The sequence below is a fragment of the Saccopteryx leptura genome, chromosome 3, assembly GCF_036850995.1.
Source record: "Saccopteryx leptura isolate mSacLep1 chromosome 3, mSacLep1_pri_phased_curated, whole genome shotgun sequence".
NCBI lineage: Eukaryota > Metazoa > Chordata > Mammalia > Chiroptera > Emballonuridae > Saccopteryx > Saccopteryx leptura.
Window position 1 is genome coordinate 356,075,847 of NC_089505.1, and position 24,654 is coordinate 356,100,500.

General features: G+C 38.6%; 1 protein-coding gene across 1 annotated transcript in view; it reads left to right on the plus strand.

Moving 5' to 3' along the window:
- Positions 1–24,654, plus strand: part of MTBP (MDM2 binding protein) — a 71,065-nt gene that overhangs the window by 24,503 nt on the left and 21,908 nt on the right. The window contains exons 12-15 of the mRNA XM_066379421.1: positions 12,389–12,562; positions 13,949–14,056; positions 20,935–21,096; positions 21,322–21,439. Of these exons, the coding sequence (XP_066235518.1) occupies positions 12,389–12,562; positions 13,949–14,056; positions 20,935–21,096; positions 21,322–21,439 (562 nt within the window). The remainder of the gene's footprint in view (positions 1–12,388; positions 12,563–13,948; positions 14,057–20,934; positions 21,097–21,321; positions 21,440–24,654) is intronic.

Here is a 24,654-nt window from a genome sequence, read left to right on the forward strand (position 1 = left end):
TTTATAGCTCTTAAATAGGAAAACTTTGTATCGCATTTATAGCCACTACCAGAAACCTTTTTCACCGTGCCTATCAGATATCAGCTGTCAGATCAACCTCCTAAATCAAAACTCTGTTTTCTTATAATCCACTGAGTTATACCCAGCTGTTCTCTGCTGTTCTCCATGTCCCGTACCTTCCAAACTAAACTTTATACTGTTCCCTAAAACCATTCACTGGTTTTATTCCTTTGTGATTATATTATTTATTCAGTTATGCCTTTCATTCATTTTGTCAAGGACTGTTTAGATACTGGGCATGGTAGTATAATCTGAGGATTCGACCTGTGTAAGACAGACTTGGCCCCTGCTCTCCTGGAATTTATTCTGTAACATAGAAAATAATTTCAAGAGTTACTTATAATACAGTTGTATTCAGTAGCAACCAATTAGAAACAAGCCCCAAGACACATTACATGAAAAAAAGCAAGGCGTGCAAAGGTAGTAAAAACAGTTCAGGGTGTGTGTGTGTAAGCATTTGTGCATATATGCATTAAATACTGGTTTTCAATAGAGATTTTTATTGAGTACCTACAATATACTAGGCAGCGTTTTACACGCTGGATCAAGTGGACTGTTCTGACATTATGTCTATCTTCTCAGCTCTGTTTTTTGCCTGAGTACTTATCACAGTCTAATATACTAAGTATGTATGTATCTGTTTCTCTCACCAGAAGTGAGACTAAACGAGATGAAATATTTTGCTCTTACTCATTGCTTTATTCTCAGTGCCTGGAGCAATGCCTGACACCTAATAGGTGTTCAAAAGTATGTGTTAAGTAATAAGTGAAATATCTATTTCCAGGTAGTAATAACTACTTCCTGGAAAAGTAAAGAAAGGCTTTTAAAAATATTTTCCCAGTTATTAGAGAGAGAGAGAGAGAGAGAGAGAAGCATCAACTTTTTTGTGTAGTGGTCCCATTTAGTTGTGCACTCATTGGTTGCTTCTCATATGCGCCCTGACTGGGGGAGGAACCCGCGACCTTTGTGCACCTGGACGACGCTCTATCCATTGAGCAACCCACTCAGAAAAACTTGTAATGAAATTTGTCTATGCAGTTTAAACCAAAAGTTGTGCCCAGCTTTTATTAGTTCCTTAGGTTTAACATATTATCCATTGATGAAATGAACAATATACATACATATGTATTAGTTTGAATCATAGTATTGCTATATTGGTATATCAAAAATTGTTAGATATGAGCAATTTCGTATGGTTAGACTTAAAATAGAAAAACAATGCCCCATTGAAGTATGCTTAAATTAAGAATAGCAGAATAATGGTTTTTAAAAGTGATTTTCACTCAGAAGCTATTATGATACTGGCAAATGCAAAAGAACTATATGAGTAAATGCAATTAACCAAACACTATTAATTTCTTAAGAAAGACGTCTATATTTAAAACTTGTAGCCTGACCAGGTGGTGGCGCAGTGAATGGAGCGTCGAACTGGGATGCGGAAGGACCCAGGTTCGAGACCCCGAGGTCGCCAGCTTGAGCGTGGGCTCATCTGGCTTGAGCAAAGAGTTCACCAGCTTGGACCCAAGGTCGCTGGCTCCAGCAGGGGGTTACTCGGTCTGCTGAAGGCCCACGGTCAAGGCACATGTGAGAAAGCAATCAATGAACAACTAAAAAGTCGCAACGCGCAACGAGAAACTGATGATTGATGCTTCTCATCTCTCTCCGTTCCTGTCTGTCTGTCCCTGTCTATCTCTGCCTCTGTAAAAAAAAAAAAAAAAAAAAAAAAACTTGTACTATTGCAAAGCCAGTTGTATAATAAAAAATGCCTGGCTCACCATATATTCACAGAGTTTTATGAAATTGTTAAGAACTGGATGTTCATCATTGCCTGCCTTTATATTAAAAATCTAAGCTGCAGAGGAATCAGGAAACTTGAATGTCCCCAGGTGAAATCAGAATTTTCACCCAAATCTCAATGTATCCATAGGCCATCCACAATAACTTTTCATTTCTGAGTTTATTGTTGCCTCATTTTGTTTTCAATTAGAATTCTTTTGAAAGGAAAAACCATATAAAGGTATTCTTGGGGAAAGAAAGTTTTTCTTATTTTGCTGGCAGACAAGTCTTCTAATAAAAATATTTTTAAAGGGACCAGACTAATAAGAACTGATAAAATGTTTGGTATTGATGAAGTATATACCTTCTTAACACTTAACTCAATGTTTCAAAGGAGTGAGCTGAAACTAACCAGGTTAAAAATGACACAGCGTAACTGATCTATAAATTTCCATATTGAGAAAAGTAAAGGACTCTGATAAAGACTTTGAAAGAGATTTTAGTGGCAAGACAAAGTATTTTCTCAGTCATCAAATATTTATTGTGTGCCTCCTGTATTCAGGGCATTATTCTCGGTGCTGGGAATTCAGTAGTGCATAATTATCAACCAGCTTCCCTGTGCTTTCTTGGAACACACCACTCAGCAACATCATCCTTCCCTTCAAGGGTACAGGGAATATTCTTCAGGAGAGATCATGTGTATGTTAGGCCACTCAATGAGGCTCAGTAAAATTAAAAGGGTAGAAATAATACACAGGACATTCTCTAATTATAGCGGAATTAAATTAGAACCAAACAATAGGGATCTGATATATACTTTGACTATTTGGAAATTAAATGGCACATTTCTAAAGAGCCCATAGGTCAAAGAAATCAAAGGGGAAATTAGAAAATAGGTTTAACTGAATGGGAATAAAAACAAAACATAAGTCTATGGGAAGCAGTTTAGGCAGTGCTTAGAGGATCTTAAATGCTTATCTTAGAATGCAGGAAAGATCTGAAATCAATAATCTGAGCATCAGCCTCAAGAAGCTAGAAGACTAAATGCGAGTAAATAAGAGGAAGGAAATTAGACCAGAAATCAGTGGATAAAATACTGAGGACTATTGCTACCAACAGAAGAGCAAGACCTCTGTACTGAAAATAACAAAACATGATGGAATAATTAAAGATGTAAGAAAATGGGAAGAGACACCATGTTCATAAATCGGGAAACCTAGGTTTATTTCAATGGCACTTGACTTGTAGATTCAATTCAGTCTCCCAACAAAATTCCAAAACTTTTCATAGAAATTGATTACACTAAATTTATGTGGAATTGTAAAGGACCTAGAATGGCCAAGTCAATTTTGAAAGGGAAGGACAACATTTGCAAACTTACACTCCCTGATTTACAACTTACTATAAAGCCACAGTCATCAAGACAGTGGTTTTGGACTAAGAACTCACAGATAGCAGTGGACCAGAATGGACAAAGATGCCAATGGGAGAAGGGCAGACTCTTTAGCATAGTGCTGGAAGATAAGATAGCTATACATAAAAATTTATATATAGAACTTTTACACAGAATTAAGTCAAAATGGATCATTTACCTAAATGTAAACACTAAAGCTACAAAGCTCTGTAAGAAAAAATACACCAAAAGCATGATCTGTAAAAAGAAAAAAAATCTAGAATTCACTCTAATTAAAAATGAGCACTTTGAAAATTTTGAAAAGCTACTAAGGAAAAATACTTTCAATCACATATCTGAAAAGACATCTATCTATATGTGTATATAAAATTCTTACAACTCAGTAAGTAACTCGATTAATAAGTGGGTAAGAGACTTGAATAGACATTTCACTAAAGACACATGAATAGCTAATAAAGCACATGAAAGATGCTCAACAGTATTAGTCTTTAGGGAAATGCCAGTTAATACCCCAGTGCAATTCTGTAATGCTCACTAGAATGGCTGTTATTGAAAACAGTGCCTATCAGACGTTGCTGAGGACGTGGAGAAACTGCAAACCTCACACAATGTTGGTGGGGAGGTACAATAGTGCAGCTTCTATGGGAAACAGTTTGGCAGTTAAACACTTAAACTTAACTACGCAGCCCCATACTCCATTCCTAGGTATTTATTCAGGAGAAATGAGAACATATGTTTACGCAAAGGTTGCAAGCAGTTGTTTATAAAAGCAATATTCATTATGGCTAAGAATGGGAAACTGCAAATATCCATCAACTGGTAAATTGTTTTGTACATAAAATGGAATACTCTCAGCAGTGAAAAGGCATGAAAAGTTTTGGGTAACCTTAGTTACCTAGTTACCTTAGTTACCTAGGTATGCTAAGTTTATAAAGTCTGGCTTAAAAGACTATTATGTGATTTTATTTATGAGAAATGCCTGTGAAAGGCAAAAGAAGAAAAGCAGGTCAGTGGAGGCCATGAGTAGGAGAGACTGACTGCAAAGACAATGGAAGTTCTCCAAAGTTGGGTTATAGAGACGGGTTCCCAAGTGTAAATTCTCTTAAATAATCAAACTTAGTGTTTGACATATGTGAGTACATGTATATGTAAATTGTACCTCATTAAAACTTTTGGTAAGAATCACCTTAGACCTAAATGGAAACTTTTGTTCAGTGTTTTGTTTTGTTTTTTTCCTTTTAGCAAGAGAGAGTGAGAGAGACAGACAAGAAGGGAGAGAGATGAGAAGCTTCAATTCTTTGTTGTGGCACCTTAGTTCATTGATTGCTTTCTCATATGTGCCTTGACTGGGGAGCTACAGCTGAGCCAGTGATCCCTTGCTCAAGCCAGTGACCTTTGGGCTCAAGCCAGAGACCACGGGAAATCATAGACATGAGTCTATGATCCCACGCTCAAGCCTGCAACCCCATGCTCAAGCTGGTGAGCCCATGCTCAAGCCAGCGGCCTCGGGGTCTTGAATCTGTGTCCTCTGTCCCATGCCAACACTCATCTGCTGCGCCACTGCCTAGTCAAGCTGGTCAGTGATTCTTAACACTAGATTACGTTAGAATCACCCTGATGTTTTTTAAAAAAAGGAAAGAAAGTCAGTCTAGGCCCTACCTGAGGACAACTGACTCTGAGAAAACCAGAGCATCAACAGTTTGTAATAGCACCCAAAGCACCCAAGTATTTAATTTATTTTATTTTTTGAAAGAAAGAGAGAAGGAAGGGAGAGAGATGAGAAACATCAACTTGTAATTGCTACCTTAGTTGTTCATTGATTGCGTCTCATATGTACCTTGAAGGGGGTTGGGGGGTGGAGGGGAGCTCCAGCCGAGGCAATGACAATGACCCATTGCTCAAGCCTGCGACCTTGGGCTAAAACCAGTGACCTTAGGCTTCAAGCCAGTGACCATGGGCTCATATCTATGATCCCATGCTCAAGCCAGTAACCCACACTCAAGCTGCTGAGCCTGCGCTCAAGCCAGATGAGCCCACGCTCAAGCTGGTAACCTTAGGGTTTCAAACCTGGGACGTCGGTGTCCCAGATCAATGCTTTATTCACTGAGTCACCACCAGTCAGATGCCAAGTATTTCAAATGTGCATCCAGGATTTGAGAACCTGTGTCCTAGGTATGTTCTCTTGAACCATAAGCTGGAGCTATTACTGAAGAGTCTTTCAGATGTTCTGAGGCAGATAAAGGATTAAGCAACACTATGTTAGGCCTTCAATTCCTTGGCTGGAAAATGAGCATAATACTTGCTTAATGTCTCTCACAAACTTGTTTGAATTATGATTGGTAATGAAGGTAAACGCTTTGTAAAGTCTGCAGTCGCTTTTTGTTATTCTGTCTAATCTTAAACGCCGCCTGTGTCTGGAACAATAACAAGACCATTGTTGTTTATGATAATGAGTAGGGTGTTGAAGTAACATTCTGAATAGCTTCTCTATTCACTATAGCTTTCAAATTGCATATTTTACTATGTTGTAACTAAGAGGAAATGAATACAGTCTAGGATCCTAACGTTATTTAATTGCTTAAAATAGTCATAGTGGAGTTTTTAAATCCTGCATTTCTGTAATTGTCACAGTGAGAGGCATCATACATCTATTGAACAATACTACTGTTTGTTTCCTGAACCATTTTCTCTTTCTAGAATTGAGGCAGGGAATTTTCTTGGACAGTGTCTGTGGCAGCTAAGTTTTGCACTAAATCATTCAAAGCTTAGTCTGACAAATAAGGTGGGAGATGGAGTAGGCAATACATTTTTTGGAAATGCTTTATATGAATATAAAATAAGTAGATTGATTTTTTTTTTTTATCTTGTGCCTCTTGAGCTGACCCTAAGGGCCATTTCAAAAGTTGGGTTTAGAATTGCTTAAACAATGATATCATTGGAAAATGTGTAGCCCCCTAAAATGCCTATTGTGAGGATATTTTATTTTACTGTTTAATATTTATCACGATTATCAAAATAATTGGGTATATTATTTTATTTTTTTAAGAAATACACACACACACACACACACACACACACACTACTTTTAAGTAAATCAGAATATTCACTTAACCATGATATTCTGTTTCCTGAATTATCCTGGGATATTTTTCATTATATCATTTGAAATATATTTTCCTTTTACATTAATATAATTCTGTTTTTATATTATTGAACTGTTACAAAAAGGGGAGGGTGCGTTGCTCCAGGGTGTTTAAAGCTGCTGAGAAACTTACTGATACAAAATATAGCTCGGTTTTTATTATACTAGAATATTCTTTTTAAATGAAACTAATAATGATACGATCTTTCATTATCGTTTATATATTACTTGCAATATATTTTGATACAACGAAAGGAAACTTGTTATTTCTGCTTCTCCTATTTGACCTATATACAGTACATCCAAAATGGATATTTGTTTTTGGTGGAGACGGGCCACGCAAGCCAGTCACTCTTATAAGCTGATGGTATAAAAATAACAGATGAAAATAGGAATTTTCTGTTGTAATCATTTCCCCTGCTTCCTTAGGCACAGCTATGAGAATTGAATAACTATGTTAATTATAAATCTGTTACTCTGTATTTACATAAAAATTATTTAATAAGTCTTCAATTAACACCTGCCAAATCTGGACCAACATTTTTTAAATGACTGCATAGTCATTATGGTCAGGGTAGTTCTGTAACATAAATATTTTTCTTTTAAGGAAAATAAGATTGTTGTGATTACAGGCTTCAGTGACTAAAGTTTTGATGAAGGTTATGGGGTGGAAATAAATGTTAAAAGGATGTCATAGATTGAAGGAGATACATAAGGAGTTGGCAAAGTGCTAAATTGATAGATGAATTAAAATCACCGTAACTGTTGGCAAACCTTAGTTTCAAATACAACTGGTAAACGAGTGTTTTCCCTCTATAATAACTTTATCTAAATTCCTTTTCTAAGATTGATGTTTATGAATAGGATTAATATCTCTGTTGCAACCTAATTGCAAAAAAAAAATTTTTTTTGTACTGCATAATTGTTTGGAGGGCTAGGCTTTAACCCACAGCATGCTCTTACTTATCTGTGAAATAATCTATTGTAATCAACTTTCAGTAGGTTTTTTTCTTAGTGTGTATGACAATTTCGAAGGCATTGCTCCGTTGTTTTCCAGTTTTGGTGCTGTTTAGAATTCTAGTGGCATCCTCACTATTTTTTAAATAAGAAACATGAATTTTCTCTGGTGTTTGTAGAAGCTACTCGTCACTCCTGGGCTTCTGACTTTTCACGGTGATCACCTTGGTGGGTCTGCTTTGACTCTTGCGTTGGGCACTCAGTGTGCCTGGATGCTTGTCTTTTTATTGGGACCATGTTGTTACAGTTATTTCATTGATCATTTCCTTTCCTCATGTTTTAATGTTCTCTCTTTTGTTAATCCTGTTTGGGGTTTCTCTCTTTGCTTCTCTTCCTCTCCTATTTTCCATTTCTTTTTCTTTTTACTCTACTTTCTGATAGAGTCACTGAAGTTTATCTTCTGACCAATGAGTTGAAATCTATATTTCTAATTCCTTAATTTTAATTTCCACAAACTCTTTCTTAGCTAATGCTCCTTCCTTGTAATTTTCTGTTCTTATTTAGGAGATGCAGTACCATCTCTGAGGACTTTAGTGATCTGATTTGTTTGTTTTCGTCTTTGTGATTTTTTTGTTACTGCAGAGTCTTTGTTTCTCTTCTCTACAAGTCACGTTTTCCTGTTTATTGTGGTGTCTGGCCTTCATAGTAGATACGGTCCTTAAGATCTCATGTTGTTTGGTGTCTGCTTTTATTTAAGAGAGAATATCAGAGAGCTGATTGGAAAATTTGGGTGCATGAGTGGAGCTTGTTGAGTGGGATCTTCCATGTTAGGGTGATCTCGTTATGACATTGCATTAGGTGACCCCCAATATTGGGACTCTTTAGTCTGTCTTCTAGAACTGACCACAATTCCAAAAGAAGACTTGATTCTGTTAGCTGCTTCCAAAATTTTGAAAGTTATGTAGATGAAGAAGGGAAAAAGGCTTCAGTGTTCTGTATGGAGGCATTCACTTAATCCACTGATAAGCAGTTCTACCCTAAGCTCTGTTTATATCTTTCGGGCTAGAGACATCTTGTTGACTTTCTCCAGAGAATAAACCACTAGTCATCTTGGCTGGGGAAAGGACAGTCATTTACCTAAACAGAATAAGGAGGAATCAGGAAGCCACACTGCTTCCCAAACAGACTTTCAAATGGCTATTTATTTCACCTTTATTTTGCTTCTAGTGCCATCTGGGGCCACCATCCCCCAGTCTTTTGTCAAGGGCTGTAGTAGAAATTGTTTTGCTTCTAAGCTTTCTCCTATTTTTCTCAACTTCCTTAGCAATTGAGAGGCTGTGGACTGTTACCAATTGTTCATCTGCTTTCCTGCTTTCAAAGTGTAGTTGCTGTTCTCTTCTCTCTGATATTAGTCCTTGTAGATTTATGCTGTTTTAAAATTCTCTTTATTCTCATTTCATGGAATTTCAGGAGATAGAGAAAATAAATGCTTATGCCCAATTCACCATCTTCAACAAAAAAAGACTGTTTCTATTTCTACTTTCAAAGGCTTCACAGTTTTTCTTCGACCTTCACTATAACCCTCATTTGATTTGTTTTTAAAATATACTAGAAGCTGTCTTAACCGACCTTCATGTAACTGGCATGGCAGATTAATGAATGCTCCCCATTCCCTCTCTGAAAATGCATTATGGGTGCCCACTGCAAGGAGGAAAAGCTGCTCTTACCTACACCTGTACCCTTCAACTACCACCGGCCGAGTTGTGCATGCTGGCAGGGGACACTTTATTCCCCTTTAAGGAAGTGGAATTTGGAACAGTAGGTGACCGATTATGAGTGTAGGTATATAAGGAAAATATGGTACTCCAGTGAGCTACATCAGAAGTTAATAAATGAGTACACATAGTTTTAATTTAAATTAAAATGTTTATGCTTTGCACCTTTTTGTTATGATTCTCTGATTTGATTTGATTACTTTGATTCTCTGATTTTAATAGCTTTCTCATTTAAATGAACAGCTGCTAGCCCCATATTTGTTGGGTACAGGTTGTTTTCAAATGCAGTGGTGCCTTGAGATACGAGTTCAATTCGTTCTGTAATCAAGCTCGTAAGTCAGTCAACTCATATATCAAACAAATTTCTCCCATTTAAAATAACTATTTCGATTTAATCCGTTCCAACCCTGTGAAATATTCCCAAACCATCCTAAATTATGAAAAAAAGACATGTTTTTAATTAAGAGACACACATGTATACTTTACCAATGCATAACAAAATATATGAAATAAAAGAAAAAAGTGTTATTTAGTACTGTATTCTTACCTTGGAGACAGACGAGTGCGGCTAACGGAGGTGAATGGTGGAGGAGGAGGGAGGGAGGAAGGGATGCAGGCACTGTAGACACGTAAACTAAAACTGCACTTTCTTAACACTAAATGTAAGCTAAAACTACATTTTCTCTTCTTTAAACAAAACTAAAACTGCACTTTCTTTACTTAAAGTGAAATCACAAAAACATAATTGTAAAAAAATGCACTTTCTTAAATTTAAACTTAACCTAAGCTTAACATTACGTATTTTTCATTTAATCATCACTTGTTTTTACCTTTTTGGCTACACTTTCGGCACTTTCACTTGCAGGACTTTTGAATAAAAATCTATCCAAAGAGGTTTCCTTTTGCCTGCCTTTTAAAATGTTACGGAGATGTGACAAACAAGTGTCATTAAAAAGTGCTGAAGCACGACAGTTGAAACTTTTTCTGGGTGTTTCTTTTCAGTGAAACTTGAAAGCTTTTCCCACATTGCCAGCATGTCTTTAATTTCACTTGTAGAAATCACTTCCTCCGACTCTACCTTCTCCTCACTACTAATCTCTTGTAGAAGCTCCATATGTTACATCATCTGTAGCTCCTTCAACTCCTCAGTTGAGAGTTCCTCCTCATGTTCCTCGATGAGCTCGTTTACGTCACCCTCATCTACCTCCAGACCCATCGACTTTCCGAGGGACACAATCTCCTCCAACGCTTCTACCTCGGTCTCGGTCTCTGGTTCGAATCCTTCAAAGTCCTTGTCTGCAACAACATCAGGCCATAACTTTTTCCATGCCAAGTTCAAGGTTCTTCTTGTAACCTCTTGCCATGCCAAGTCAATAATGCGAAAATATATCACAATGTTTTTGTGATCTTTCCAAAACTCTCTAAGGGTTAGATTTGTATTCTCAGTCACCTCAAAGCAGCAGCGGAACAAGTACTTTGTGTAAAGCTTCTTAAAGTTGGAAACGACCTGCTGATCCATAGGTTGCAAGATTGAAGTCGTGTTGGGTGGGAGGTAGAAGACGTTCATGAATTTGAACTCATCGAGAACATCATCTTCAAGACCAGGTGGGTGGGCTGGAGTATTTTAAAGGATTAGTAATGCTTTCATACGGAGTTTATTTTCTTGAAGATATTTCTTCATTGCAGGACCAAAGACGAGATTTACCCATTCAATAAAAAACTGCCGCATAACCCATGCCCTAGCATTGGCGCACCACATAACCTGCAGTTTTTCTCTAAGAATCTTGTGAGTCTTAAAGGATCAAGGATTTTCAGAATGATACACTAGCAGTGGCTTTACTTTACAGTCACTACTAGCATTTGCACACAATACAAGGGTCAGATGGTCCTTCCTGGGTTTATGACAGGGTTCGGGAAACTTTTTGGCTGAGAGAACCATGAACGCCACATATTTTAAAATGTAATTCCGTGAGAGCCATACAACGACCCATGTATGTTATGCATTATCCAATAAAAATTTGGTGTTGTCCCAGAGGACAGCTGTGATTGGCTCCAGCCACCCGCAACCATGAACATGAGCGGTAGGAAATGAATGGATTGTAATACATGAGAATGTTTTATATTTTTAACATTATTATTTTTTTATAAAGATTTGTCTGCGAACCAGATGCAGCCATCAAAAGAGCCACATCTGGCTTGCGAGCCATAGGTTCCCGCCCTCTGGTTTATGGCCTGGCAGCTTCTTCTCCTGTGCGGTGATGAAAGTTCTCTGGGACATTTTTTTCCAAAACAATCCTGTTTCGTCACAGTTGAACACTTGTTGGGGGATGTAGCCTTCCTTTGCGATAAGAGCAGCAAAACGTGTGATGTACTCCTCAGCCGCCTTAACGTCAGCACTCGCAGCTTCACCATGCCTCACCACCAAGATTGGATGCCAGATCTCTTCTTGAAATTTTCCAACCAGCCTTGACTTGCCTTAAATGTATCTTCTGCTGCTTCTTTTGAGGTTGATGGTTCTTTCTTCTTCAAGTCGCTGTAAATAATACATGCCTTTTCGCATATTACAGTCTCCGTACTGTATCTCCTGCCAGCTCTTTCTCTTTCACCCACACCAGCAGAAGCTTCTCCATTTCTTCATGGATATTTGTCCTTAATTGGGACAGAATTGTAGTTCCTTTCGCTGGATTTGCGCTTTTGATGGCATTCTTTTGTTTTAGTATGGTACAAATTGTAGATGTATTGCGGTCGTACAGCCTTGCCAGTTCAGTCACTCGTACACCGCACTCATGTTTTTCTATTATCTCTCGCTTTACTTCTATCGACATCATTCTCTTTTTCTTCTCACTACTGTCCTTTGCACTCACTTTCTTTGGCTCCATGATAGCACACAAAAAAAGTTAGTAAAAAATGCAAAAATGATACAAGAACAAGTACAGCACACGAGATTTGACTTGATTCTGCGGGTAACACATGAGAAAGAACGAGATGCTGGTGTTGTGCTGCCAATACTGGACCCATGTGCCAATGCGCCAACTAGCGACAGCTTCTGAATCATGACTCATATCTCTGAATTTCACTCGGATCTCAAACAAAAATACAGACCGAGTTGCAGCTTGTATCTTAAAAATTCGTATGTTGGTCTGCTCGTATCTCAAGGTACCACTGTAACAGAGATGCTATTACATCTTATGGGTCAGGTGTATGATTTTGCCACGAAGCATGCTGAATTCCCATGTACTTAACAAGATAATTGTCTTTGTTTAGTTCCAGATGTTGAAGTGAAAGGAGAGTGTTCTAGCTATTACCTGTTGTTACAAGGTAATGCCAGTAGACAGTGTAAAGCCACACTGATTCACTCAGCCAACCAGATCAACGGCTCATTTGCACTCAGTTTAATTCACGGAAAGATGAAGGCAAAGGTAGAAGAAACTAAATTGAGTAAGTGTTAACTATAGTGGAATACTTTTTTACATGTGTTTGTATATGTAATTAAGTTACTTGGTTTTCAATAAACTTTGCTTTCCCCCAACTCCATTTCACTTTCAGCAAATTTATCTTTTATTCTAAATGCATTATAATGTATTTGAACAATTTAGAGTATAGAGAATCAATCCCTTTTACATTATACCCTAGTAAGATTTACTAGTTCAGCCCTCGATTCCAAATAGTAAAGTTTTAGTATATTCCACTTTAAACACAGATTGTCTTTCTATAATCCTCATTTTCATTTACTTTCCCAGAAGTGTCTTGTTCTGTTTCATTTCTCATCTTTTCTTTTCTCTTCAAGCTATATGTTTTGGTTATCTATTACTATGCGAGCGATAAACCATCCCAAATTTAGCTTAAAAATGACTCTTTGTTTTTATGTCTCGGTCCTGGTGACTGGGCTCAGCTGGATGTTTCTGTTTTGAAGTCTTACATACGATTGCCGTCTATAGTGGGAGCTGCAGTCACCGGAAGACTTAGCAGGGCTGGGTGTGGAATATGGCTTCTTTGCCCACGTGTTTGGCACCCGGGTTAGGATGGCTGGGACAGATAAGAGTTGACTTTTCCTTCCTGTGTCCTTTCCTCATGGCCAACTTTGGCTATCTTACAACATCATAGTTGCAGATAGTCCAATTCCTTATATGGTTACTAACTTTTCTCAGAGCAAGTGTTCTGAGAAGCCTCAAGGCTCTCTATCACCTAGCTTAGAGGTCATTCACGGTCACTTTTACCATTCTTTACTGGTTTCAGCCTGGATTGTGGAAGGACTACACAGTGGGCGAATAGCAGGACATTGGGGGGCCATCTTCAGAAACTAGCTGCCCTACTCCGTTTGTGTTTTGTGTAGGAGTTTAGCTTTTTAATGATCATTTTTTAAATTTTAATTAAATGTATCGGGTAACACTGGTTAATAACATTGTGTAAGTTTCAGATATAGAACTTGATCATACAATATCTGTATACTCCATTGTGTGCTCAACTACCCAAAGTCTAGTCCTCTTCCATCACCGTATATTTGACCCGTTTTCCTCTTTTTGTCCCTCCCCCACCCTTTCTGTGTAGGAGTTTTAGTAACTGAGCCCTTAGAAGAACATGTAGTGGAGGGAATTCTACTCTGCTTCTAAATTCCCTCAGTTTAAGAAGCAGGTCAGAATTTAAAATGTACAATAATATGTTTATTTTTTGCAGCTTAAGTATTACTTATTTTGAAATATGCAAGGTCAGGAGAGATGAATAATTGAATTTTACTTTTTAAATTATAAAGTAGCACATTAGCTGGGAACTGAGTATTGTTGTCATGGAACATCTTTAATACCGAATCTTTTGTCTGTGTCTCAGGCTTTCCTTTTGACTTCAAGTCACTTCCACGTTTTTCTGGGGAGCAGCTTATACAGAGAGAGAAGCAGTTAGCTAATGTTCAAGCTTTGGCTTTGAAAGAATGTCTGAGTAAGTAACAATTTGTACATTTTATTCTCTAAGAATGTTGACTTGTTCAGACATAATGCACTGTTATTTCCACACTTTTTATGTACTTTGTCTTTTAGGTATGACACCTATTTGTCGAACAGGGTTTTTTCTTGTAGACTGATGTAGAGTAGAAAAAATCTGCAACTTTGTTTCCACCAGGTTCAAAATATTCCTGCTGATTTGTACATCACTGTTAACATTTATAGAAATACTTTTCCAGGAAAGTTTTGTATTTCATTATTTTAAAATTTAGGTATGATAAGAAACATACCTAAATTTTATTCTGGTTAATATAGATCTCTTTGTCAAATGCCTCTATATATTTTTAGCTGCCATAGGAGGATAGAGACTACAAATAGAAGAAAATGCAAGTTCAGAGAAATTAATACGTTAACTTGAGCACTGATTCTGAGACTTTAGTCATGATTGCCAATAATAATTAAGCACATATCGTATACTGGGTGAAGATGGCATTATGGATTTTTCCTTATTCAAGAAATTAACATGGGTCATAGTTTAAGATTTGTTTCTCTATTACAAATGTTTTGTTGGTTATCAGTCTTAACATTTTTTTATAAATAATTATTTATTAGTACCTAATATGATTTTAAGCTAATTAATTGACAGAATTTCTAAGAAATTAAATTGTGAGGCCTTATTACGTTCATATAGAAAAAATATTAGAATTAAGTAGATACATTATAAAATAAAAACTGTCATTCTTTAACAATATTTAAAAAATATCTTGAATTAAGTAGCCTGTTTTATTCCATGGAAAGTAATTTTAGAATATTGGTCTCAGTGATTCATGTAAGAATTACCTTCTTTTTCAATTACAAAGCCAGGATAATTGTGTAGTTTTGAATACCTCTAACCATTGATTTTTTTTTAACTATAAAAATGACATTAGCTCAAGGAAAATATAATTTAAAAGGCAAATCAGTTTTAATACAAAGTAGTACATGTTAAATCCAAGGGGGGAAAACTGAATACCAATATTTTTGTGGATGGAAACCCTTTTTTATTTATCAGCTGTCAGTATTGCTTTTCTTGACTTTGTTCTATCCCTTTTGAACCCTCTGCAGGCCCTGATTCCTTGCCATGAGCCTCCTGCAGCTTTTTATTTTTTATTTTTATTTTTTAAGACTTTATTCATTAGAAGGGGAGAGAGAGAGAGAAGGGGGAGGAGCAAGAAGCATCAGTTCCCATATGTGCCTTGACCAGGCACGCCTGGGGTTTTGAACCAGCGACCTCAGTGTTCCAGGTCATTGCTTTATCCTCTGTGTATCACCACAGGTCAGGCTTCCTGCAGCTTTTTAAATCAGTTCCTTTAACATCTCCCCTCACTCTCATCTTCACCTGTCTTCCTTACCCTTTCAACCAGGAAAGCTGTCAGAATGGAAGAACAGCACCTCTTTGAAGCTGGTGCATCTCATCGTTGAGTAAGAAGAGTTAAGCCCAGTAGGGCTGTCCCTCCTACATGGTTGGGAAGGGAAATGCTAACTGCTGAAACTGCGTAGCTGCCTGTGGGGGAGACAGAACGCTCCGCTGGGACAGGGCGAGGCAGAAGTGATGAATGCTGGAACTGTAGGAGCCCCAGCCCTGAGCTCTCACCCGGGCAGAGCTGTAAGGATGCTCTACTCCAGGCAAAGGGCAGAGGCAGCGAGGGGGCCTGAAGGTGAAGGAAGCCTTGGAGCTAGTAGCTGCGAGAGACACCCGCTCTGGGCAGATCCATGAAATGGCCAGTTTGCAATCTGAAGCACTAAATCTGAGTAGGATTAATGACATAGTTAATCCATTTATGATAGAAGCGCTCTTCTCTGCCAAGAGAGTTCATACTGGGTTTAAAACCATGCTTCTGGTTGGAATTCCTGTATCAGAGGAAAATGAGTACAAAACACAGTTTCCCATGTAAGAATGTCTCAGTATCTATTTCAGCAACTCTCAAAGAAGTGAAGTATGAATATCAAAGTACTTAAATTGGTATTGTTAATTAATTTACACATGATAAAAACTCAGTAATGTAATGGCTGTAGCTTTCTTTGGGGAAAAAAATCAATGATTCAGAAGCAATACAAAGATTGCTAGCCTTTGCTCAAAAACAAAAGTTTGTTCCAAAAGGTTTTTCAGAATTGTTAAGATGACGTAAACTTCTTCTTACCTCCACCTGCTCTTTCCCCTGACTAGTTCCGAACCAAAAAGAGCAACCGAAAATGTTTGCATTGAAAATGTACTCACCTAATTGAGGCATGTTGTTTTTTAAGATCAAAAATCAAAATTCTTGTTAGGGTTTACTTTTTAGAACAATTTCTTTTTGTTCATCTTAATTACCTTTAAAAATTGTATCTAATTCTTTTTTTTTTTTTTTTTTTTTGTATTTTTCTGAAGAAGCAGGGAGGCAGACAGACTCCTACATGCTCCCTACTGGGATCCTCCCGGCACGCCCACCAGGGGGCGATGCTCTGCCCATCTGGGTCATTGCTCCACTGCAATAGGAGCCATTCTAGCGCCTGAAGTGGAGGCCACAGAGCCGTCCTCAGCACCCCGGCCAACTTTGCTCCAATGGAGCCTTGGCTGCAGGAGGGGAAGAGAGAGACAGAGAGGAAGGAGAGGGGGAGGAGTGGAGAAGCAGATGGGCGCTTCTCCTGTATGCCCTGTCTGGGAATTGAACCCAGGACATCCACACACTGGGCTGACGCTCTACCACTGAGCCAACCAGCCAGGCCCTAATCCTATTTTTTGAATGATGTTTAACATTTGTAATTTTATAAATTTTTACCTATTTTTTACTGTGAGGCAGAAAACAGCAGGCTGTCACCTTGTCCCAGTCCTACGCCGCTGCTCGGAGCTCTCTACATCTTTGTAATGTTCACAGAGCCCCGTGCAAAGCCGATGGATGTTCAGTCTGCCGACCCTTCAGATAGTCTACTCTGTCTTTTCCTTTAAGAAATTCTTAGTTATTACCAGTTGTTTTAGGAATAGCATTCTTGTTCTAATTTATTTTTCGACTTTATCCAGCATGTCTCCCAAGTCTTATTCTATCAGTTGTGTGCAAACTTGTTTATTTGTGTAGAGATTATGTTTCCCCCACATAAGTTATCCGGCTCATGGCCCTGTTACACTTCATCTGCTTTCTCTCTCGTTGTGAAGTATTCAGGATCATCAGTAAGAGGTCTCACCCTGCTTTCCAGATTGCCTGATACTGTTATATAACTGGCAGTTTTGAATAGCATAGGTCAGGCTCGTTATTTAAGTATGTTTTTAGACTTACTATAAATATAGGACTGACTTCCAAAGCGTATTACTTATTGAACATCTTTCAGAAGAAAGGAAATCATTGATAACTTTAGCTTTAGACTGGCTCCCAGCAGCTTTGTATTTTCTCAGGCAGAAGATGTGGTAGAAGCAGCATGTGTCACTGCTCTTGCTTTACAGTCACTAGTGTTCTTGGCCGCAGACACCATGTGTTACTTCTCTTTGATCAGAACAGGAAGGGCCCTCCCAACATCCACACTGGCGAGGTGGGGTTGCCCAGAGGCCTCTCACAAAGCCGATCGCCTGAAGTAGAAGCACAAGTCTGGCCACTGCCTTCTCGGCCGTTCCCTTGTGTCATCTCTTTCCCAGCCTCACCTCGTGTGACGTCAGGCACTCCAGTCCTCTGTCCCGAGGGCGCAGCGCAGTCTTTGCAGGCGGTGCATAAGAAATGGTCGTTGAATTGAATTCTCTCTGAATTTCTACTTCACTACCTATTATAGAATATGTTATTAGTCCAGATGTGTTTTAAAAATGAAATCTTTTTGTTAAACTAATACATGGGTATAGTTTAAAAATGGAAATGGAGCTGGAAAACTTACCCGGGAAACAGCAGTGCCCTCCTCTCCCCCCCATCCTTCCGTCTCTGTCTCCGTCCCCGGGCCTCTGCCCTCTGCTCTTCCAGCTGGTTTTTCTGACATTTCCTCCAGTTTTCTAAACAGTATGTGCAGGCTGCTATCTCGATTTACCAATTTCAGGCATTGTCTCAATGTCTAAGATGGAGACTTAGCATTTCTACACCAGCTTCACTTTCTCCCCCAACCCTTTCCAATGAAGTCGTGAAGTCACCTGGTTAATTTTGTCATTACTATGACTATGTACAGAAGTTCACAGCTGGGCCATGTTATGTATGATGATGATCAGAGTTTCTTTCTTGCAGAGTCTTTGTTTTGCTTGTGGTTTATTTTTAATTTGCCTCTTCCATGCAGTCAAAATATTGTTGTTTTCCGGCACTCCAATATCTCTGCCACACACCCATTGTTAAATTCATCCTGTGTCCAACCCTGCAGTTCCATTATTTCTCTTAATTTGATTCATATTTGCTCCATTGTAGACAAATTGTTTCTTAGCCCTCTTGGCATCTTAGGCTTCTTTTTTTTTTTGGTCTCCTTTTAGAATCTCCTTTTCTCCAGACCTGTCAGCCTCCTTTTCCCTGGGATTACTCACCGGTTTGGTTGGAGCATATCTTTCCGTAATTTCTGGAATAAAGTTTAACGGGGTTTAAATTTTCAAGCTCTTGCGTGTCTGAAAATATCTGTACTTGATTGATAATTCATACGGAATTCCAGGTTGAAATCATTTACCCTCAGAACTTTGACGACATTGCTCCCTGGTCTGTGTTGCTATGTTGAGAAATCTAACGCGGTTCGTATCCTCTGCAGGGTCTGCTTTGGTTTGTTATTACCCTCTCTGGAGCCTCTGTCTCCAGAAGCTTTGTCTCTAAAAGTTGTCCTCTTAATCATGGTGTGTGTCCCCTCCCTCTCCAATTTATTGAGTGTACTTGGTGAGCCATTTTAATAGGATGTTCATATTCTTAAGTCTGGAAAAGTTTCTTAACTCTTTAATAATTTCCTTCCTCTCATTTCCTCTTTTCTTTCTTTCTAGAACTCTTATTAGTTATATATCAGCCTTCCTGGACAGAACGCTTGCTTTTCCTTTCCATTTACATATAATCTTTTTGTTCTCGTTTCTGGGGGTATCTTGCATTTTATTTTAAGCACTTGCATGGAATTTAAAAAATCTGAGCCCTCATGTGTTTAATTTAGAAAAGTCTCTTCTTGTTCATTGACTGTTCCTTTGTCAGAGCATCCTGTACTTGTTTCATGGGTATAATATTTTCTTTTATTTCTATGAGACTATTAGTTACAGCAGACTTTTTCCTACAGTGTTTTTATTTCTGCTGGGCTCTTTTTTCTTTTTTCTTGCTTTAGTCTCTCTTCTTCAATCCTGGACTTTTTTAAATTGAGGGTGGGTTGGGAGATAGTAAATAATACCTTTTTATTCTCCCAAAGTTGGAACTAATTAAGAAATAAACTTAAGACACACGCAGATGGTGATAAATTGCAGATAAAGCTGGACTGAAGGGAATGGCTTGTTAGGTCTGTGGCCGAGTAGGTTTTCTGATGCGTACGCCCAGAATTGAATTTCTCCCCTGAATGGGTGCCCGAGCTAAGCAACTGCAGATCAACCCAGGGGGCAGGGCCGTGGCCACCTTGCAGAGAGCATGCGCTCTTTGGACTTGCTAGCTCAGAGGAAAGTTAGAGAGGAAGTGGCTGACCAGATCATGTTAGTTTCTTCTCCAGACTAGCTCCGTGAGCAGTGGGAGGGAGACGGGAGTGGGGAGTTTCTTCTCCAGACTAGCTCCGTGAGCAATGGGAGGGAGACGGGAGTGGGGAGTTTCTTCTCCAGACTAGCTCCGTGAGCAGTGGGAGGGAGACGGGAGTGGGGAGGGTCCCTCAGTTCCTACACGGGTAATAGGGTCATGGAAATGCAGAGTCCCCTCCCTTCAACGTCTTTCTTTACATGTCTGCTGATTTTTTTTTTCTGACTGTCCTGTTTCAAATGTGAAGTGCTATATGCCGCATTCTAGTATAGTATCCGGCAAGCTTTGTTGCAGGGTGGTGGAGTAACAATTCAATGGTTCTGAGTTTCTGTCCCTTCCTTCACTTCAATATCAAAATGAGTCTCTTCTCTGGGAGCATCCAGTGCCTCAGCCTTTGCGGGCATTTGTAGCTGCTAGCTTTCTGAGCACAGGGCTAGGAGTCCAGCCATTTCGTATGAGACTTACCCCCTGTTAACTCCGGCAGCAGTACCGCCTGTTAATGCACTGCTATTTCATAGTTGGAGACCCTTTCTTTTCAGTTTCTGCCCTAAAAAATGAGGTCAGACTCATCTGGCTATGGGGTTTGGAGGGTGGAGGGGAGGGACATTTGGTTCTCACTGCTCCCTCCGTAAACATCCATGTATCCAGTCCTGTCTTAGCCTAGGCGGGACCTCGCCAGCATCTTCCTAACACCTCGCTGGTGGGGCCACTGCAGGTGCCAAGCCGACCCTTCCTCCGCCTTGCCCACCCTGCCATCCTATCTCCCAAGAAAACTCATTCCTGTCGTTTCTTTCGCTGTCTTTTCTCCTCCTGTACTCTGATTTAGGTTTGGGGACAGAGGAGAAATAAGTGGCAGTGGCCAAGATACCACATTTCACTTGTTTCAATAAAGTCTTCCAGGTTTTATTTTTACACAAACATCAGCGTCAGGCTCTGCAAGGTATCTTTGAAAACTTCTGTAAACTTGCTTCAGCATTTATCATGGTGTGCAGTGTGAACAAATCATTCTTTTTCTGATTCTGTCACGTAACTCCAAATTCTGCCGTTATCTACAGGTGGGATTAAAGTGAAAGCAGGCCTGCACAGGAATGTTGCTTTGCTGGACAAATTCACTTGTTTTAGTTGGGAAATATTTCTCATAAAATGAGTAGTAGGTATGTTTTTGAGAGGATTAAAGTAATAGTGATATAGTTAATCCTATTGATCTGTTGTTGTCTTGCAGAAAGGAGGAAGTTGGCAGAGCAACCTGCAGTAATTTCTGTTGATGAACTCAAAAGTCTGTTAGCATTCACAAGGGAACACTTCTTAGATCATTTTGATGCTATTATTCCTAAAACAATTCTCAGAAAAACAGACAAAATTAATACCTCCAATCTGTTAAATGGTAAGTTTTTTTGTCACTTTAAATATTAGTTCTCTTTTGTGTGTGGCATTTATGAGAGTCACTATTTATTATTAAAATGAATAAAATATATTGGTCAAATTAAAAATATGTCTTATAAGTTTAAATAATAACACAGATTTGTGTCTACATGTGTACATTTTTACTATATGTAGCAAAATTCAGTATGTGAGTCCTTTTCAGCGCTCCGTGTATTTCTCTCTCTAGACACCAGTCCTGTAGAACCCGTTTCTGCAAGTGAAACGGAGCCCAGTCCTCTAGACTGGCCAGAAAGGCATGCTCTTCGAAATCTGGAAACATTTGAAAAAGCTAAACAAAAAATGAGGTAATACTTAAACAGTGCAGTATTTTCAGTGAACTTTCTTCTTACATTGTGTTCATGAAATAATAGTTTTTTATAGTTTTATTATAAAAGAGATACATACTTAACTACTGTAAGCAGGTAGGTAGGTAGGTAGGTAGATGAGATGAGATGAGATGAGATGAGATGAGATGAGATGAGATGAGATGAGATGAGATGGATAGATAAATAGGGTATTAGCCATACATCAAGAAAATCATCTTCTTCCCCTGGCTTCTACTTGTACTTTCTGGTGTACATAACCACAGTGAACATTTTAGTGAATGGCTTTTCAGACCATCTTGCATCGGGTTTACGTAAGTCTGTGAATATGTAAGAACAGCTTAAGCATACAGGAGCATATAAAATGAACTAAGAGTTTTCTTCTCTTTTGAGCCACATTAAACTACTTCTACTTTACATTCTTTAATGTTTATATTTATGTATTTAACGTAGAGGCAGAATTTATTTTTGTTTGTTTTGGTTTTGGTTTTATTTTTAGTACATTGTAGGCACTCAGTACATAATTGTTGAGTGATGGAATAATGAATAAGAGAGAAAGGATTTAACTCTTACATTGCCTTCTTCCAAAGTATTGCAAATCACATTTTTAGTTTTAGCACTTTTGTTGATAACATTTCTGACTGGCTATAACATTTGTTCATATATATCAATAGCTACTTATTGAATACTGACTTAATTAGTTCCCCAACTCATTAAGGAAACAAAGGGACTAAGGGAGACCAATCTGATTTGTTGAGGGGAGAGAAGTAATGTTAATTTAGATGAGGTTGGATGAGCAGGGGCAGCTCTCCATGGAGGTTTTGTTTGAGCTGAGACCTCATGGATAAAAATGAGTGAAGTACATTATAGGTCAGATGGTGGTTGGGTTTTATTGTCAGTGCATTGGTAAGCTTTTGAAGGATTTTATACCAAAAACTGATGCAATCTGATTTTGCAAAATTACTTTTGCTCTTTTGTGGAAAATAGATTGCAGGAGGCACATATTAGGAGTAGAGAGATCAGTTAAGTGGCATTTCTGTAGGGTAAGTGAGAGATGACTTTGGTTTCTCACTAGAGTAGTTGTGGAGAAGAAATTTGGGGTATATTATGGTAGTAAGCCAGAAGGAAACTTTTCTTTGATGGAATGGATGTGGAGGATAGACAAAGAGAAGTGTCCAAGGTGATTTTTATTTCTGGCTTATGGGATTGCAGAGATGGTGAGAAGCTGGGCTAAGGACAGCGCTGGGCAGTAAAATCAAGGATTCTTCTGCTGGTGTGCTAAGTTGACCTATGCATTGTGCAAGTGGGCATATCAAGTGGACTGGAGAAGGAATATGGAAGTCAATTTGGAGGTGTCACAAAGAGGGATTTTTAAATACGGCTAATGGATGAAATCAGTTGGTGATACCACAGAAAGAAAAGAAAAAGGTGTAAGACCATTCCCTGAGGGTCTCTCATGTTTATAGATCAGGAGGAAGGATTCAGTCTAGAAAGAAGATTGTGGAAAAGGACAGGTTACTCACAAAAGAACTTCTTTTTCTTGTCCATCCATTTTAGATAGTGTGTCCTTACTTCCTGTTGGGCAGATAAAATGTATTATGCTCACTTTGTTAAAGATGGTGCTGCCCACGTGGAGCCATCACCCAGATGATATTAATGTGTGTTGGGGGCGGGCTGTGGGCAGGCAGAATCCCTGTAGCCTGGGGCTTGGTTTTGGGATTAAGCCTTTCCCACCCTTTTTGATGTGGGGTGGTGCAATCCCATCATGTCTCTGATAAGTGACTTTGTATTAGACTTCCCTATTTTGTATATTGGATTAAAGGTTTTGATTTCTACACTATAAAATGGGGGCAGACCCGGAGCTTGTTCTCTTAGTTCCTGAGATTAGCATTAGAAAGGAGAGCAGAGAGCAGAGAAAGGCCACGTGGAGGAGGCCAGGAGAAGCAGCCAAGATGGTGGAGTGTTGAGTGAGAAGCCAGTTTGTGTAGAGTTTGTGCAGGGAGAAGGAAGGAGATGGGGAACAGAGGTGAATAAGTCTGGTGAGCTAGAAACCTTTGATTCTAGGAAACTCAGATAAGTCAGTAGCTTTGTGAGCACTGAATGTAAGTGGGTTTTGGAGCCCAGTGTGTGTTTTTACTTGCCCGCCGGGTGCAAGCTAGGATTAAAGATGATGGCTCATTAGTTCTTGGCTCTGTTGTTTCATTACCGAATGTCCGAATCCAATGTGAACCTGCATGTGAATGGCCACAATGTTGGCTACTGGCTTTACACTTCCCATCGTGAAAGATGAAGAAATTAATGCCCTTACTTCTCTTCCCTTTTAATCTTCCTTCTACCTCTGCACCGTATGTTATTTGCAATAGACAATTGTTATTTTTCTGAAACCATTTTCTCGCACCTACTCTATTTGCACTCATCCTTTCTGCCTGGACAACTATTATCCTGGTATTTCCTTTGACCATATTTCTAGATTAAGCCTGTACTTTCTTGCATCTCATATCTTAATAAGTCTGATGCCAGTTCAATTTTTGTTTCTTAACAGGTGTGTAGTTTTATTTTCTGTTTCTGGAACATTTAGAACTTGAATGTTCTGAAAGTACATGATGCCATCATGGTGTGACATATTTTGGTCTTAAAACTTTTGTCTTTTTTTCAACTCGGGGAAATATTATTTTGTTATTTTTTAGAGAATATTCTCCCTTCCATTTTTTTCCCCCTTATTTCTGAAATACCTTTTAAAACTAATGTTAGGTACTCTGGATTAATTTTTCATTCTAATTTGATTTTCTCTCAATAATCAATATCTTCATCTTTTTTCTGCACTATGTTCTAGAGATAATTGCTTGATTTTTTCTTTTATTCTGTTAAATGTTTTTGTACTCATATTTTAAGTTTCTAATAATTCTTATCTGTTCCCTGCCCTGTCTTTTCCTTAACAACCTGTTCTTTTATTGGTAATGAGAACTGAGAAAATACTACAGCAATATTTGAGTCTTTTAACTTGTTTTCTGTTGGTTGAATGATCTCATTACTCCTTGGGTCTGATTTTGTTTTGTTTTGTTCCTTTGGTGTTTTTCTGGCATGTGTATATTTTCTCCAGTGTCTGGGGGTTTGTATTTGTTCACAGCTAAGAATTTAGTGTGAGGCTGCTCTTCATAGGTAGTTGGCATGTACTTTGCTGTGTCACCTGTTTATAT